We start from the raw sequence: 17,255 nt of genomic DNA on the forward strand, positions 1-17,255 counted from the left end.
AAAAATAGGCAATCTACTACGCAGCGAGAAATTACACACTCATTTTCTTCCGAGTGCACAAAACCGTTTTCCGGACTCGTTAACAAGGAGGAACCTAGTTCCCGAACCGCACATCTCGGATAGCGGTGTTGCTAACTTCCCGTCTTTAACTTTTGTAGCGGGGAACTATTCAACTTCGTTTTTCGATAATTTTCGTGATTTTTCAGCGATAATCTGTGAAAATTTCACCAAGAGGTCCCACGTTTTCAAACTTGTCGGGAAAAATTACCTGAATTTTCCAGGTTTTCCCTGACCAAAATGTTCAAAGTTCCCCGATTTTCAAATGGACCATTTATATGCGTAAAATTGAGATGGTACATTTTTTTTTTTTTTGGCACTTGCATATGCCTATTCTGATTTTCCTCATTCAAATAACTAAAAATTGCATTTCTTTATAAAAACTTGTTCCTCTATCCACTGTTCAAAGTGTAACTTTGAGCACAGAACCCCAAACCTGACTGAGTTTGGTTCAGTTGCGCGGACAGAGCATACATTTTTGTTTCTTTTCTTTTCTCTCACTTTAAGTTTCAAGGTGTTAATTTCAGCCTTCATTATTAAATTCTCTGACTTTTCTCTAACCTGATGACAACCCCCAGTGTTCCAGACCAATTCCACCATAGATTCATTTCCCGTTCAAATTATTGAAGAAGACGTGAGATTTTGCAACAGCGCAATCGAGGTACGCGGTTTTATAATTTCGTCGTCGATGTATTTTCCGCTCTTGTTATCTCATTCACCCGGGTGACGTCATCATAGTTGATAAGACCTGGGACCAAGAATGCCGGCCCATAAAAACGCAATAAAACCCATCGCGTGGCTCGCCCGACTTTATAAGTAACTCATCAACGCTCTGCATTCTAATTAATTTTTGACGCGCGCGGTTACGGCTTTAACGGGTCGAATCGACGGTAACCCAGTTTACCAGAGCGGAGGTAACGAGGAATCTTAGGCTTGGTAAACTATCGTCGAAAACCAACTCATATTTGTTCGGATACAATTTACGATCCTACCGACTGACTCCCTATGTTGTTATATTAACTCGTGGCGCATGACTGCCTAGGTATGAATTGATTGACGTTTATCCCTCGTCCCTTTGTAATTTCTTCAAGAATTTACAGAGGCACCTCATCATAATATAATCACACAGGACGGAGTAATCTATCCATTTTCAACAGGCGTCCGCACTGAAAAAAAAACACATTGGATCTAGAGTCCAGACTCTTGAAAACATTGACAAGAAAAAATACTCTTGATTTCAATCAGATTTTTGCTTAAATCAAAAGGAAATCCGCTCAAATTAAGAGGTTTGTTCTTGATTTAAGCAAAAATTCCGATTGAATCAAGAGTATTTTTCTTGTCGATGTTTTTAAGAGTCTGAACTCTAGATCCAACGTGTTTTTTCTCCAGTGCGTTATGAAAAAGCAGAAAAAATTGTTGAAAACTTTAAACTTTTTTTTTTTCAAAATTGAAACAAGATTCCCTTTAGTTTAAAGAACCTTTTTGGAGGCGAAAGTAATTCTCTTTGAAAGGGGAGAAATGTACTGTTCATTGAAATGAGTTATCCTTTATTAATGCAAAGAAAATGTTTGGCATCGATGAAAAGTTGCATTTTGTGAATTAGAAAAAAGCTAATTCGATGTAAAACATTTCTTTAACTCCAAATACCTACTTTTTCTTTGAATTGAAAAATCAGAATAACAATACTTCCTCTACTCACAAGGGAAGCGAAAAATTAAAAATTGCCTTTAAAAAAAAATTGATTTAAATCAAAGAGAATTTAGTTTTCATTTAATAAATGCTTTTAACCACTTTTTCCGTGAATATTTGATTGTAATATTACTAGATATAAGATTGGCTTAGAGAAAGAGACTCTCATTTTTGGTTTTTTCTTAGTGAAAAGGCTAAAATTAGAACAAGACAATATATGCAGAAATTCAATTCATTCAATTTAAATCTGACAAAAATAAATCCATCATTTCATTTTCAACATTTCAGCGCGTTTGGAAAAACATGGTACATACAATATTTACAGATTGAACATACTACGCACGACACTTACAATAAAAGACTAGTTTAAAAACATAATACTACTAATTATTATCACATTTTTTGTTTCTAAAATTACTTATTCAAAAAGTCAATGGTAATTCCTAAGCTAAACTTTAATCAGAGTTCTTCATATTTTTCTTGAGTTGCGGGAAACATTATTTTACCTAGACGTTTACAAAAGGAACTAGTGAGTGCGGGGGAAAAATTATGATTTTCGGACGAAAAAACGTGACTTCATTTTCATCGTTGCCCTTTCTAAATTTTATTTTCACTAGGAAATAGTTGGGCATTTCTAACATAAAATTTCCCGGCTTTCGACTCTAATTAGACGCGTAACTCGGTAAAAGTTTGGACAAAATGGCACTGTCATATTCTTAAAAGAAACTGAATTATTACAGTCGATTGTGCAACGTTGGAATAAAGTTGCGTTCATTTGTCCGGGTAGCGACGAAATTTCTACGAGGTGGCAAACTGTTTTTACTCTATTTAAATGCATGTGAACGATCGATTCTTGGAGCTGCAAACCACCTTAACAAAAATCGATCAGTCGAGCCTTACGTAATTTTTAAGAGGGGGAGAGTGGTAAGAGATGCCTTACAAGAGGGGGAAGGGGGGTCTAAAAATGGGGAAAAGTACCTTACGTAATTTCTGGAAGGTCCCTAATTAATTGTTTTTCTTAATTCTGGCGTTCACGCAAGTTACGATTCAAGCACATACACAAATAGTGTAACTTTTCCCTTCGGACAGATAAACATTATGAGCAAGAATGAAAGAAAATATTTCATTTGCAACTACAGTGAGGGTCAGAATCAGTGAAAAATAGAAAAAATGAAAAACGACATTAAGAAATACATATAAAACCTCGCTCGCCTCAAAATGATCGAAAAAAGTGTTTTTGTAAAGTACAATATGGCTCGGAAAGTCTTGATGCTAAAACGTCCACAGACATGATTCAATTTTCCTCTCGGGTTTAATGGACATTACATATGTTCACAAGAAGTACTGAATGTTTGCTTGACGTCACTACAATGGGTTGTTTATTGATTTCTTTGATAAATTCATTACATTCAAATTTTACTCGTCCGGACGACGTTTGAATAATTTCCTCTAAGATCATGTCGACAAAGAACTTTTTGGTAAAGGGGAAAACTTTCAAACTAAAAAATGCATGATGAAAAAATTGCAATTCGATTGCTACTTTTTTGCAATGCGGCAAAATGTAATCATAAGGTGAAAAAGATGGGTCGAAAACATTTTCGAGAACATTTACATGAAAAAATAAGAGTAAAAAATTACGTAAGGCTGAGTGACATTATGAGCCGAGAGGAAATTCTTGCAACTCACAACACATCGTAAAAGCACCAGTGTGAGGTTGACAACACAGTTCAAAGTTGTTCACGGAGAAAAATAGAAAAGAGAAGGAAAATCTACTATTTAAAAAAAAAAATAAAATAAAATTGACATTTACACTGATCACACGGACGAATATTTACATATTAACATACATCACAAATAAATACATATTATCACATTTTTTCAAAAGAAGCAAACGTAGTTACACTTCGTTTCATCATAGTCGTGGGAACACTTCTTTGGTTGAAAGGATACCATTTGATTTTTTATGGTATTTCGAGGATTATAATGCAATGAAAGTGTCTTTAAATTTGTACATTTTCGGGTATGCCTTTAAAACAAAACGAAATATAACTACCGATAAAATTGGTCATTTTTGACTGAGTTAATGACAAAAAAGGTTTATAGGTTAAAAGCAAACCCAACGTTCAAAAACAGAACTTTAGAAATTCTTGGAAAGTAACTTAATATAACAACCGGCATTTTTTTTGTGTTAAACTTGTCCAAAATGTACACCTGTTGTAGGTGGTAAAAAAAAAAAAAAAGTCTGGGAGGAAAATTATTCCAAAAATAGAAAATAAAAGAATACTGTACTGATAGCTGGTGCACTCAGGCCACCTATTTTTTATGATCGAGAGATCAGAAAGGCAATAATAAAAAAGAAGTAAAAAAAATATTTAAAAAAAAAAACCCAAAAAAACTCTTGATTGTCGAACCGCGACAAGAGCAATATAACAACCATAAAAAATTATAATTTGTTTTTAAAGAAATACCTTCCAATGAATTTCAAGCCTATTTTTACACGACGAGGCACGAATAAAAAAATATATCAGTCAAAATCGAGACAAATTTCTCTAAGGGAAGCTGCTGTTTTCAAGCCTTTGAGGTTTATTTATACTTTGTCGAGTGCTTGCCATCTTGAGGAATACATTTCAACTCAACTTTAGCAACTTCCAGAGAAACCGCCTCGCAAAAATAAAACAAGTAAAAACTATAAGACTGGTAGTCAGTAACCTGTTAAAAATTGGCGATAGGATAATCACTCCAAAACATCACGGAAAATCTTACTGTAAGGCTATAGATCCCGATTTTCTTATTACCTTTCGGAAAAGGTAGGAGTATTTAGCCCTGAAACTTTCAGATACACTCAATTGAATTTCAATTTGATTCTCACAAATTTTGAGAGAGCAAAATTCACAATATTTCTAGGAAAATCACTTAAAATTATTCGAAGAGATTTGGCAAAATTTAAGTGTTCCTACAGCAAGTTTTCTTAAATTGACAATATGGCACTTCGGAGCGATTTCCTATCATCGATTTTCGCAGCAATGGAACGAACTTGACTTGATATAGGCAGAAATTTTCTTGAATTTTGTCTAGAAAGTTTATTAATTCGTGATTTAATCTAAATGATTAAAACAGGAAAAGTCCAAGCAAAATATTTATACCTTTTATCAAAAACAAATATTTTATTGAGGGAAATTTGACAACTCTTAATTGAATGTCTATACCGTGTTCTTCCCTAGTGAGGCCGAATATTCCTGCTTATATCAAGTCCTTCCCGTCCATTGTAGCGGGCTGATTATTGAAATTGATGAAATTGACAAAGAAGACGACGGAAAAATGGAATGATGCAAAAAACGGTTGTGCAGATTCCCTCGACAATTTTAAGGAATTTGCTTCGCAGTATGCAGAAAATTCACTGAAATTTGCACAAAAATCGCACAACCAATTTCGTCTGAAAAATTAAATTGCCAAATTTTGATGAGGCTGGTTCCGGTCCGCTAAACGTGGTCCATTTGAATCGGGACGTGCGAAAACCGCTAATGTCCATTTTTCCAGTCTTATTTCTTTGAGTTGATAATACTTTTAAAGAGTTGATAAAACCAGAAAGGGATAAAGGAATTGTTTTGGGATCAAGGAAACCCGGCTCCACTCCAACCGTTGCTCGTTGCAACCAGCTCCAAAAAGTATTAAGAACTCAAAAAAACATAAGACTGGAAAAATGGACATTAGCGGTTATCGCACGCTCCGATTCATGTGACAGTCGATTACTTACCTCTTCAGTCATTTCAATCGACCGCTTTCACCGATGGGTTCGCTCCATTTTCCCGTCATAATCTTTGTCTAAACTTTCATCTAAGCTATATTATCGGTCTATACATGCTATAGCTTTGTCTATAGCTATGTCTATAGCTTGGTGTATCAAGTCCAATGAGGAGCCCTGCGTGGAGGGTGGTAAGTAGGTTAAAGAGACGAGACTGGAGGTGGGTCTCGGGCCTCTCGGGGTAGCTAGACGTAGGCCTGGACCTTGCGGCCGTGGAAGTGGTAGAAGAACTCCTTCCAGGAGGTGAAGGTCTTGCCGGACCAGATCCAGAAGCTGGAGGCGATGCCGACGATGAGGAGGTTGATGTACTTGACCATGAAGATCTCGAGGTCGGGCTTGCGGCCGAGGTCCTTGGCGCGCTCGCCGACCGGGCACGGGACGGCCATGTGGGTGAGGCACACCTCCTGGTTCCAGGTGAGCATCCAGTGGTCCAGGTAGGCCTGCTCGTAGAAGAGGCACGCGATGACGATGAGCGCGGGGACCGTGTAGCACACGCTGAACACCCCGATCCGGATCATGAGCTTCTCCAGCTTGTCCGTCTTCGTCCCGTCGTGCTTCATCACCGTCCGGATCCGGAAGAGGGAGACGAAGCCGGCCAGCAGGAACACCGTCCCCAGCACCAGGTACACGAACAAAGGGATCAGAACGAACCCCCGCAGACTCTCCGGGTTCCACATCCCCACGAAGCAGACACCCGTCAGCACGTCCCCTGAAACACACAAACCAAATCCTCAGTCAATAGTTTCCAGTATTGATCCAGACATATCCACGTATTTCTATCAAACACTGGTAAAAAAAACCTCTTGGTTCAAGAGAGCAGTTTCTTGTCGCCGGATTTAAGAGTCTGGACTCCTGTTTCAATGCAAAATGCGCTTGAATCAATGCAAAATCCGCTTTAAACAAGAGTTCAAGACTCTTAAATCCGGCGACAAGAAACTGCACTCTTAAGTCAATGCACCGCGGCATTGGTCCAAGAGGTTTTTTTTTTACCAGTGAACGGAACTAAGCGTCGTATGGGAGGAAGGGAGAGGGGGGCTTGGATTGGCGGGTGTTGCGGAACGCGATGCTCGTTCCGTCCTATACTGGCAATGCTTTTCCATGGCGCTAAGGTAGTTCCGTTCGACACAACGCGCTATCCGGGATTCTAATACCCTCAAAAGGAACTCAATTTGGCGCTTAGTTCCGTTTAACAGAAATACGTTCATGTATCGTCGCTCCTTTGACGTAAGAGAGATTCTCAATTTCCGCGTGAGCCCTGTTTCACAAATGAATCCTTGGTTTCTGGAGCTCATCCTGAAATCGAGACACGACCCACACGTCAGAGTAGCGGCGATATTCAGGGTTCATGACATCTCTCCTAGACTAGGACGTACAAATGGACGTATTTCTGTCAAACGGAACTAAGCGCCAATTTGAGTTACTTTTGAGGAATTTAGAATGCCGGATAGCGCGTTCTGTCGAACGGAACTAAGCGCCATGGAAAAGCATTGCGGGTATGGGACGGAACGAGCCCGACGCCGGTTTCTGCCAACAATCCAAGCTCCCCTCTACCTTCTTCCCCCTATGGCGCTTAGTTCCGTTTGATAGAGATACGTCCAAATGAACGAACTATTCTGACATGACCCCTGAGATCGATAAAAATACATGCACAAGGGGACTCATAGCACAATGGATACAGTTCCCTTAATTTAATACATCTGAAGTCGCCGTTTCCCTCACGAGAGAACGTAGCTACACTTCAATATTGCCACGTTTTTCCGCGTACATTTCCACTTTCCCCAAGAAAATCTTCGGCTTTTTTAACTGAAAATGCCACTGATTTTACCCCTGATCTCATGCAATAACCGGAAAAATGTTGGACAAAATTGCACGGATACATTCTTGTGAAAAATTGAATTGTTGGAGACAATTTTCCGACCTTGAAATGAAGTTACATTGATTCCTCCGTCAGGGGAAACTACGAGTTATTTTCTATATGAAAGTTTGGGGAGAAAACAAATTAAAATGCTTGAATAAAGAATTTACACGCTCAATTTTCATTGCTTCATCTGTAAGTGTTTTAATAGCTGATTTCGCAGTATTTGTTGCACGATTTCTGTCTTACATAGGAAATAGAATAAAAATGGACTTAAAAGTGAGAGGCTGCTCGTGGAGTGGATGGTCAATGAACGTCCGGCGGAGTCCATCCCGGGAAAGGAACTCCGGCCGGAATTGAGAAATAATTCCGCGAGGGAGGTGCATTAAATTTGTAGTTGGGCGAGATTCTCTCACACTGGCTCCTTGCGAGTTGCGTTAATGGCCGCGGATGGGGTCGGCTCTGCGCGGAGCTCACGAGGCCTCGTTCGCAGAGCCATTGTCGAGTGCTAAGCGACAACGACCGGCGACCGGCACCGGCACCGGCAGCGGCCTGCCTCGCGCAGTCTTCCACGCTCCCAGGCTACTACATCGCTCTACCCAATAGCAAGCCAGCCTACGTTGCCGCACACCCTTCCACAGACCACTGGACGGACAGCGGCATAATCACCGTGTCTCGGGTCAAAGATACACGGAGAAAAAAACTTCGTGTATGGGACCCGAAGTTGAGGTCATATGGATCTCTGAAGTTTTCTGATCACGCATCCGAAAACCTTGAGGTCGAGCTGCCGAAGTTCGGGTCAGACATCGAGGCACTTCGGTATGTACCGAATGACACCCAGTCCACTTCGGCACTTCGATATGTACCAGATGTCTGACCCGAACCCTAGATCGAAGTACTTCAGATATCTGACCCGAACTTCGGCAGCTGGACCTCAAGTTTTTAGATACGCGATCCGAAAACTTCAGAGATCCATATGACCTCAACTTCGGGTCCCACGCACGAAGTTTTTTTCTCCGTGTAGGGGCCCAAAATATACCCCGGAATTCGGTGTTCGAAATTCACAAATGCGCCTAAGAAATCGGTCATGGCGCCTAAAGAATGAAGGCTCTGCGCCAACGTAGCTCCTAAAAATTACCCTCCCCCTCCCCCGCCGTCAAGAGAAAATCCCAATTTTTCTGTTCAATGATATATGAAAATTTCGACGCACGGCTCCGGATTCTGACTTTTCACTGAGTGCGCCGTGATACATAGGCAAAAAGTCGATTTTGCCCCTAAAAAATCTTCAATGGCCCTTAAAAATCGAGCTTCATGATCCATGGCTTCTGAAACTCGACGGTGAGTTTCGAACACTGCCCCGGATCATCGGATCCGCGGATCGCGAGGGAATTTTGTCCAAGACGATGCCGAGAAAAGTGTGGTTGGATCAACAATACTTTTGGCTGATGCAACCACTCGTATATCAGGCGCCAACATCAGCGAGAAGTATACTGCCGTCCTAATACTGCACCCAGAAACTGGTGTTTCTCGAGAAATATTACGAGTACTTAAATCGGAAATCCCTGACACATGCAAGAGGTCCACTGAGCACTGACCACCACAAAACATGTTCCCTCATAAAAGTTCCAGTTCCGTTCCAGACTTTCCAGGTTTTCCAGACCTGCGGACGGATTATTGAAATCGATAGACAAAGATGACATAGGGAGTATGGAGCGATCCTATATTGGTTGCAACTGGTAGTTCTAACAGACTGGGGGGAAAATGATGGACTAACTGTCGGGTCTTCTGTAGGTTACCGTTAGTTAGTCTATTTCTTCCCTCCTTTGTCCATTGCAACTCTCTTCTTCCACCAATTGGATCCCTCCATATCCTTCATGCCTTCATTGTCTGTCAGTTTCAATACTCGGCCCGCTGGCGACAGCCTGTTAAAAGTACTTTTTTCGGGAATTATGGCAACACGTGTTGGATTTCATGTTGCGGGAGCATTGACAAGCGCGTGGTGTCTCATTATCCGAACGAGGCGCAATCTTTCCTCGGCGCATTAGCCGTACGCAGGCGCAGGGGCAGGCAGTTGCAGTTGCAGCGGCTCCGAGTCCATTCTTAAAACCTGTGAAGATACTTAACGATGCTAAACGAGCATTTAACGATTTAACCAGCTCGCAACTCAGCCACCAAGTTCCACGGCCTCAGATTGTGTCGGCCGTGTCAAAGATGAGCTCCTTATCTGGACTCGGTGAGAATTAGTGACCCAAGTACTGCCAACTTCTCGAAATGAGTATGCGGCAATTGCCCTCTCGGGGTGGGGTTCCGCGATTCGGGGCCACGGCGCGGCACGGCGACAAAATTTCATGAAATTTAAAATCCTAAAATTTCGCGTCAACTGTTTCGGAAATTTCCCAAAATTAAAAATTGCCACTTCTCTGACGTTAAATCATATCTCTGTTTCCAATTAAGCCCTGGAATGTACAACGTGGAAATTGAGTTACGTCTTTGCGCCAGACCAAATGTGACAGGATCTGTGAAGAGGGGCCTTATTTTCGAAAAAATTCAAAATTGGGTTATTAGTACCCTGCACAGAGGAAGAAAATCTGGACATTTTGACGCAAGTTTGATCCTGAAAGCTTCAAAATTGAGAAAGATATCACGTCTTGAAGTTCGGATACGAAAATTCTTAAGTTCTAGGTTACATTGACGTTAAAAATTCTGACATACACACAGAAAAAGAGCGATCTGTGAATGATAGAAACTCGCGCTTATCCAATAGTGCTTCTTCGCCAAGATTCCAACGCTTAAATTCTCATATCGCCTAGTGGTCCATTCTTTGACTTCTTCAGTTTTTCGGTCAAATTCCCTGCCTCGTCCAGGTTACACACAATTCACCAATTATTCTCTATTTTCTAGGTTCTCCAGAATCACCTTTGCGACGCGGAGAAAAAAATCCGGGCGTGGCACTCGAAGTTGAGGTCATAATTATGCATATCGGAAGTTTTCGGATCGCGCATACGAAAATATGCGCATTAATCCCGCGCATAAATGTTATGGGTGACCCGAACCCTTTGATATTTCCCGGAGTACGTCAAATGTTCCACTCGAGCTCCGACAACTAGACACGGTATCCAGGTTTTTTTTTTTCATTTCGGGAAATCCTGATTATCCTAAAATCCTAATTTCATAATGTTTCCAAATCCTGATTTTTGGTGGAGAAAAATTAAAATTTCTGGATAACCGCAAGCGAAAGCATAAAAAAATCCGATCGGACGGCCGAATTTTCTCAAATCCTGATTTTACGACCGATTTTTCCTCAAATCCTGACGAAATCGGGCCTAAATCCTGATTGACCTCAAATCCTGATAGAATCGGAGAAATCCTGATGCTAGACATCCTGCTAGACCTCAAGTTCTCGGATGCGCGACCCGATCGCTCATTGGCCGACAGACGTCCAACTTCACCTAAAAACCGATCCAGGGGTGCAGAAAATGACCGATTTGGAAAAGTCCCCAAAATGTGGAGGAAGGGAAAATTTTGAAGGGTCATCAATCGAAAGTCAAAGAAAAACAGGGAAAAAGGTCATCTTCTTTTTTAAATTGGTGGGAAATTTTGTAGAAAAGCTATGAAAAAAATGTGGAAAGCCCTCGGGTGGGTGCGTGAAAATATGGAAGCTTGGGAGATTTTGGACCCCTGAACCGATCTCCGATTTGATTTTTTCCCGGACGCGATTCTCAGCGCAGCACGGAGCTCGGATCCGGCGTCCGGAATGGTTCCCATATTAACTCCACTCGTGCCCCGATTTTCGTTCCCTTTTTTTCATGGCGGGGGACGGGGTGGGGACGGGGGGCGGCGGGTCATTAGGAGCCGGCGTTTATCGCGGGGAGCGCACGTCGCTGGCGTATTAAAATGCAAATTCGAGGCCGGGTTCCCCGGTTCCCTGTCCCGTCCCCGTCCCCGATGCAGGACTCTAGGAGCCGCCAGCCCGCGAGCCCTCACCCATCAACACAAATTTAATTATCTACGCTTATCTACGTCAAACCGCGGCCCCGGCCCCCACCCCCCACCCCACCGGCCCCCGCGCTGACAGCCCGACCAACGGTCCCGCTTTCCGCGCGTCGAATCGGGAACGCCGCGAAAGCGGACCGGGAGCCGCGCGTACTCCGCATGCGTGGACCGTTCTGCGTGTCACGCCGCCGCCGCCCATCGCTATATGGACCAGCAGACAGCGCAAATTTAACATCAAAGAATAATGCAATCTATAAATCTATAATACAGTGGTTTAAGTCAATGGAATTTAGGCATTCTGATGCATGTTTCTTGACCAAAATTTCACGCAGAACGCGATAGGTACGCGCAACGAAAATTAATAGAACTAACTCCTAACTGACATGTTTCAGGAGCTTGGAGGACAAGGCGCACGAGTACAATAGAGAATTTGCAGGCGTCTTAAATTTTCATCTTAAAATGATACTTCTAGGAGAACTGAATACGAGGATATCCAAGGTTTCTTAATTAGACAATTATTGGAGAAAATATTAGGCACTTCAGACAATAGAAACTCATTAGGCACTTTCAGATGAAGCGATAAGATTTTTGTGTGCAAATTCTCCATTCTTATTATTTCTAAAATAAACGTTTCAAGTTTAAAAATTACATGGAGCCTTATGGCGGAAAGAAAGCTCAGACTGACTTTTTGATGCTTAAAAATTGGATTTTCGCGGTGAATTTTCTAAAGAATATGGATTAAAACTAGTTTTGATTAAAATAGTTGATATCTCATTTTTTTTTTCAAAAACTGCACTTATCCCACTTGTGTTCCAAGCCTCTCATTGAATGTTCCTTGGCGAATTTTTAAGTTTTCTTTATTTTAAACCTCCCGCTCGTGAAAAAACTAAAGTCTACGTGAGTCAAATCACACAAGTAAACGTTACCGTAACCGTTTTTGCGGTATGAAAATAAGACAAACTCGATCCCGGCTGTTCAGCTCACCTGTTGCACGTTGTTATCGAATTGAAGCACACAAGGCTTGGAGGGAACGTTGCTTGATCAAGCAGTTTTCCAAACCCGTTATTGTGCGCGATTTGGTCAGCGGGACCATTGTTTTCCTGAGGAGCGAGGAGTTCATACCTCCCGTAACCAATGTAAATTAAAACGTTAATATCTTGGTCAGGGCCGGATTTTCCTACTTGCCGTCCATGGGCCGCCTGTATTTTGCCGCCCCCTTCTCATTCGTTTTGAAACATCAATAAAAACAATCAAGTGAACGTGCCAGCGGGGGAGGGGTGCATAAGACGCGTTTACTCGTGCGTTGAACACATTTTTTGGGAAAGCCCTGTCAACACTACTAGCAAAAGGTCACGGAACTTTGCGTGAGAGTCAAGTTTCGTAAACCTATCTCTAATGGACAAGGCCTTCCATTCATAAGAAATGCACGAAAAAATTATGAAAGAACAAACACAAAATTTGGTTTAATGATTTTAACTTCCGCCGTCACGCCGCGCCGACCGCACCGTGTTTGACGCAATGCGTGAAGTATTCACGCAGTCTTGTAGGCGCTATGAGTTTCACGCCGACCGCTGCTGAACGCATTGTGTTTGACGCAATGCGTGAAGTATTCACGCAGTCTTGTAGGCGCTAATATGTGTTACATGCCGATTGCCGCGCCGACGGCTTCTCCTTTTCATCTCAAGTCCTCGTCATCATTTCTTCCTAAGTCGCGCCGTTTTAGGCCAAATTGTGTATTTGGTTTCTCTCTTAACTCGACTAATTAAAAGGTGCTCTTGTATCACTGAAAGACGACAAAATTAGAAATTACTATACTCTCAGGAAATGAGAGATTTTGTAGCTTTTTCTCGTTTGTAATTCTTTTTTCTAAATCCGATTTTTTTTTATACACCTATTTTTAAAAAAATTGCAAAATTTGCCGCCCTCTAGATTTGCCGCCATGGGCCGCGGCCCATGTGGCCACCCCTTTAATCCAGCCTGATCTTGGTTAGAAGTTGACTTTAGTTATTTTCGTTGGGCGCATCTGTTCTCCGTGAAATTTGGACTTGAGAACGTGTATCAGAATGCTTAAATTCGTACGTCCCCGACTACTGCAGCCTGATTTTTGAAATTTTGTGTTTGTCGGGTAGACATAGATGACATAGGTTGAAAGGCGGAGCGTGATTGATCGGCTATGTCTTATCGCTGCTTTGTCGGTTGGAATGGACGACAAACAAAAGGCACTTCTTGAGTTTCCGATAGCATGTCGTCCATTCCAATCGACAAAGCACGACACAGTAGCGATAAGACATAGCCGACCAATCACCCTTCACCATTTGGACCGCGTTAAACAGAAAGGAACCAAGTCACATCAGCTATTGCCAAATTTAATCGGGCAATTTAATTTTTTACATGAAAACAGTTGTGCAGATTTTCGTGCAAAGTTCGGTGAAAATTTTCCGTGGTAGGAAGCAAATTCCTTAAAATTTTCAAAGAAATCCAAACAAACGTTCTCTCGTAAAAAATTTAATCGCCCAGTTAAACTTGGCAATAGCTGATGTGGCTTGGTTCCTTTCTGTTAAACTCGGTCCATTTAACCTATGGCATCCATGTCCACCCGACAAACACAAAATTTCAATAATCAGACTCCTGGTCCATTTTGGGACGCATATTGAATAGTTACAAACTCCGGGGGTTTTCTCGGTGAACGCGACCCGGTTTGGTCGGCAACGCAGCCCGGTCGGCGGCGAGACTATTCCGGTTATGCTTGGCTTCCGCTGAACCGTATCAGCGCGGCGCGGAAACCGGTCCGGTCGTGGCGTCGCGCGTCGCGTCGCGTCTTGTGCCACCTCGCGGGCGGCTCAACTGGATTAGCGCCCTCCCGACCAAGAAGCACCTATCTGCGAGGGTCTCCCGCGGACGGATAGGCGGTTCCTGCTCGTACGGGCGGAGTCTGCTCGTCTTCGTCTTGGCCACTTGGTAATGTCTTCGTCCGATTGTGACTCGCGAGTGCCGAGTGCCGAGTTGTCGCCGAGACCCGAGCGTCTTCGCGCCTTGGTATTCAGCCCAGGGAACTGCTCTCATTCTAACTGCTTTTACAGGGGCATTCGAAAATCTCGCACCACCCTTATCATCCCTGGGCTCAGGGTTCCCGCAGACTATATACAATCACGGAAAAAAAAGTGTTAGGAGTTATCCACTAAAATTGTGGTACTTCCACGATTTGTTGGATGATACGGACATTTCTAATTAATTGTGGTAAAACCGCATCTCAAGTTAGGGTAGTACCGCAACATTTGGGTAAGTAACCTAATTTGTTGGGGTACGACCACGATTAATTCGTGTACTACCACAATTAATTGGAAATGTCCACATCAAATTTCTCCAAACTTTGTCTATTGATCACACATACTTAAGCGCTTCTTTTCTCAAATTTTCAGACCCCCAAAACGACCCCCCAGACCCCGGGTGCCGACCGACCGGCGGTTCGGTGGGCCTCTCATGTAGCGCTACTGAAAAAAAGAAATTTTTGAAAGTATCTGTGATTTTTAAACTCATACAGTGACCCTTAAGAAACCCTAAAAATGTGTTTTGCGCGGTTTGAACATTTAATCTGATTTATTAACACCCAAATCCGGCTGCGGAGCCATATTTTGGCGCGCGAAAATCGGTCGGTGCGCGATGAGCGGAAACCTAATCGTCTATAACTCTCGAACCCCTCGGTTTCCCAGCTTAATGGACCTGGTGGCCCGGGACTTTTGGATCACCCTGTATACACATGCGGGAGAGAGTATGCAACGGTATAAAGAGATGGCCGAGACCTCTTCCGAACTGTGCTTCATGGGGATAAAACGGCCGAGTGCCATGCCGGAAAAGGTAGGTCAAACCGTCGCTTTTCTAACGTAAGGGCGTACCTCCATTTTCAAGTGAGCCCTGTTCTCCGTCTATCTCTATACTTTCCGGGGCTCATGTGGCCAAACAGATACGTCCTTACGTCAGAGTAGCGACGAAATGGACCGAAGCTCAGAAATGCACAGAGCCGCATTTTGGAAAAACAAAGGGAGGCGATCGAGAATAGATTTGAAGTCAACTAAACAAACAAAAATCCTCTCAGATTAAAATTAAAAGTGAAAAAAAAAAAGAATTAAAAATTCGATTTTTAGACCCAACTCTACTATAACCGTTTTACAGAGCATTCTGCCACCGTGCTACCGCTCAAAGCAGAAACGTCATATCTCCATTCAAGATTTTTCATTTTTTTCCACACACAATGTTTCATTGCGAGAGAACATGATCACCTCATTTCGAGTTAAAGATTTCGATGACATGCCATGATTATTCTACAATTATGAAAAGCGAGTGCTATAGTTAGTTGCTCTGCAGTTAACAAGTTTGTTACAAAAAACTTAAAACTATCTCGAATGGATTCAGGGTGTTTTTGTGTTTGAAGGCAGCGTAAATTATAGGGGGTGGTCACAAATTGACCGAATTATAGAATTAGGAATATTTCTGGCTTACCCAAAAAAGCGCCTATCACCGTAGGGAAATTTATATCGCATATGTTGTTGAAGAAATGAGCCAAAATTGGACCGAGTTCATCAGAAAGGAACCAACCCACATTAAGTTGAAACTGAGAAAAAGAGGTTTGAAGTTTTATGGCTGCATAAGGCTCAATGTAGAAATTAAACTTTAACCCCGCCTTTTACATACTAATCTCTGTTTTTCGACTTTCAGTTTTTGGCAGGAGAGAATATACGGCTAGTGGAACTTGAAAACATTCTCAACTCACTTTTTTCAAAAATGTGGGTTGGTTCCCTTCTGATAAACTCGGTCCAATCCACATTGGGTTCGGTTAGGTCACGCAACTAAACCAACTTCGGAGAGGTGCTCCAAGTATCATCCAAAATTGAAGGCGCACCAAGCTGAGGCACGTATGTACCTTGACAAGCGCACATCCTAATGCGACAGAAATATCGCTATGTTCAATCCATATTGGCTTCGGTTAGGTCACGCAACTAAACTAACTCCGGAGAGGTGCTCGAAGCGTCATCCGAAATTGAAGGCGCACTATGCTGAGGCACGCACCTCTACAAACGCACATCCGTATGCGACAGAAATAGCGCTATGTTCAATCCATATTGGCTTCGGTTAGGTCACGCAACTAAACTAACTCCGGAGAGGTGCTCGAAGCGTCATCCAGTTTTGAAGGCGCACCAAGCTGAGGCACGCACTTCGACGAGTGCACATCCGAATGCGACAGAAATAGCGCTATGTTCAATCGGACCGAGTTCATCAGAAAGGAACCAACCCACATTAAGTTGAAACTGAGAAAAAGAGGTTTGTAGTTTTATGGCTGCATAAGACTCAATGTAGAAAATAAACTTTAACCCCTCCTTTTACAGACTAATCTCTGTTTTTCGACTTTCAGTTTTTGGCAGGAGAGAATATACGGCTAGTGGAACTTGAAAACATTCTTAACTCACTTTTTTCAAAAATGTGGGTTGGTTCCCTTCTGATAAACTCGGTCCAATAAGTGTTTCCCAATTTAATCGATGCCTGTCAAAGGCATGGGTCCAAAAACTCGTGACCCGTGAATTTCGTTGAATACGCAGAACGCTAGGGCTCAAGAGTTATGTACTTCGCCCTTTTGCATGCATCGATTTAAACGCAAACTTCCGTTTAAAGTTTGGTTTTCACCGATATGTACATCGAATCCAAAGTTTTAAAATGAGACCTTGCTCAGCTCATTGAATTGGTCCGGTTTTTTTTCTGCTCATGAAAAGGCTACGGCTAGCTTTGCCGAAGGAGGAATGGAAAGCGAGATGAGACCTCATTATGAAGGGAGCGGTTCTGATCGTAACGACTTGATGCAACTATTGC

At 42.4% G+C, this 17,255-nt stretch overlaps 1 protein-coding gene across 1 annotated transcript in view; it reads right to left on the reverse strand.

The window, feature by feature from the left end:
* Nucleotides 1-5,613: 5,613 nt before the first annotated feature.
* Nucleotides 5,614-17,255, reverse strand: part of fz (frizzled class receptor) — a 55,775-nt gene continuing 44,133 nt past the window's right edge. Inside the window, exon 2 of the mRNA XM_019049318.2 lies at nt 5,614-6,257. Within this exon, the coding sequence (XP_018904863.1) occupies nt 5,734-6,257 (524 nt within the window). The 3' untranslated portion in view covers nt 5,614-5,733. The remainder of the gene's footprint in view (nt 6,258-17,255) is intronic.

This window comes from Bemisia tabaci, chromosome 5, assembly GCF_918797505.1.
Source record: "Bemisia tabaci chromosome 5, PGI_BMITA_v3".
In the NCBI taxonomy this organism is placed as follows: domain Eukaryota; kingdom Metazoa; phylum Arthropoda; class Insecta; order Hemiptera; family Aleyrodidae; genus Bemisia; species Bemisia tabaci.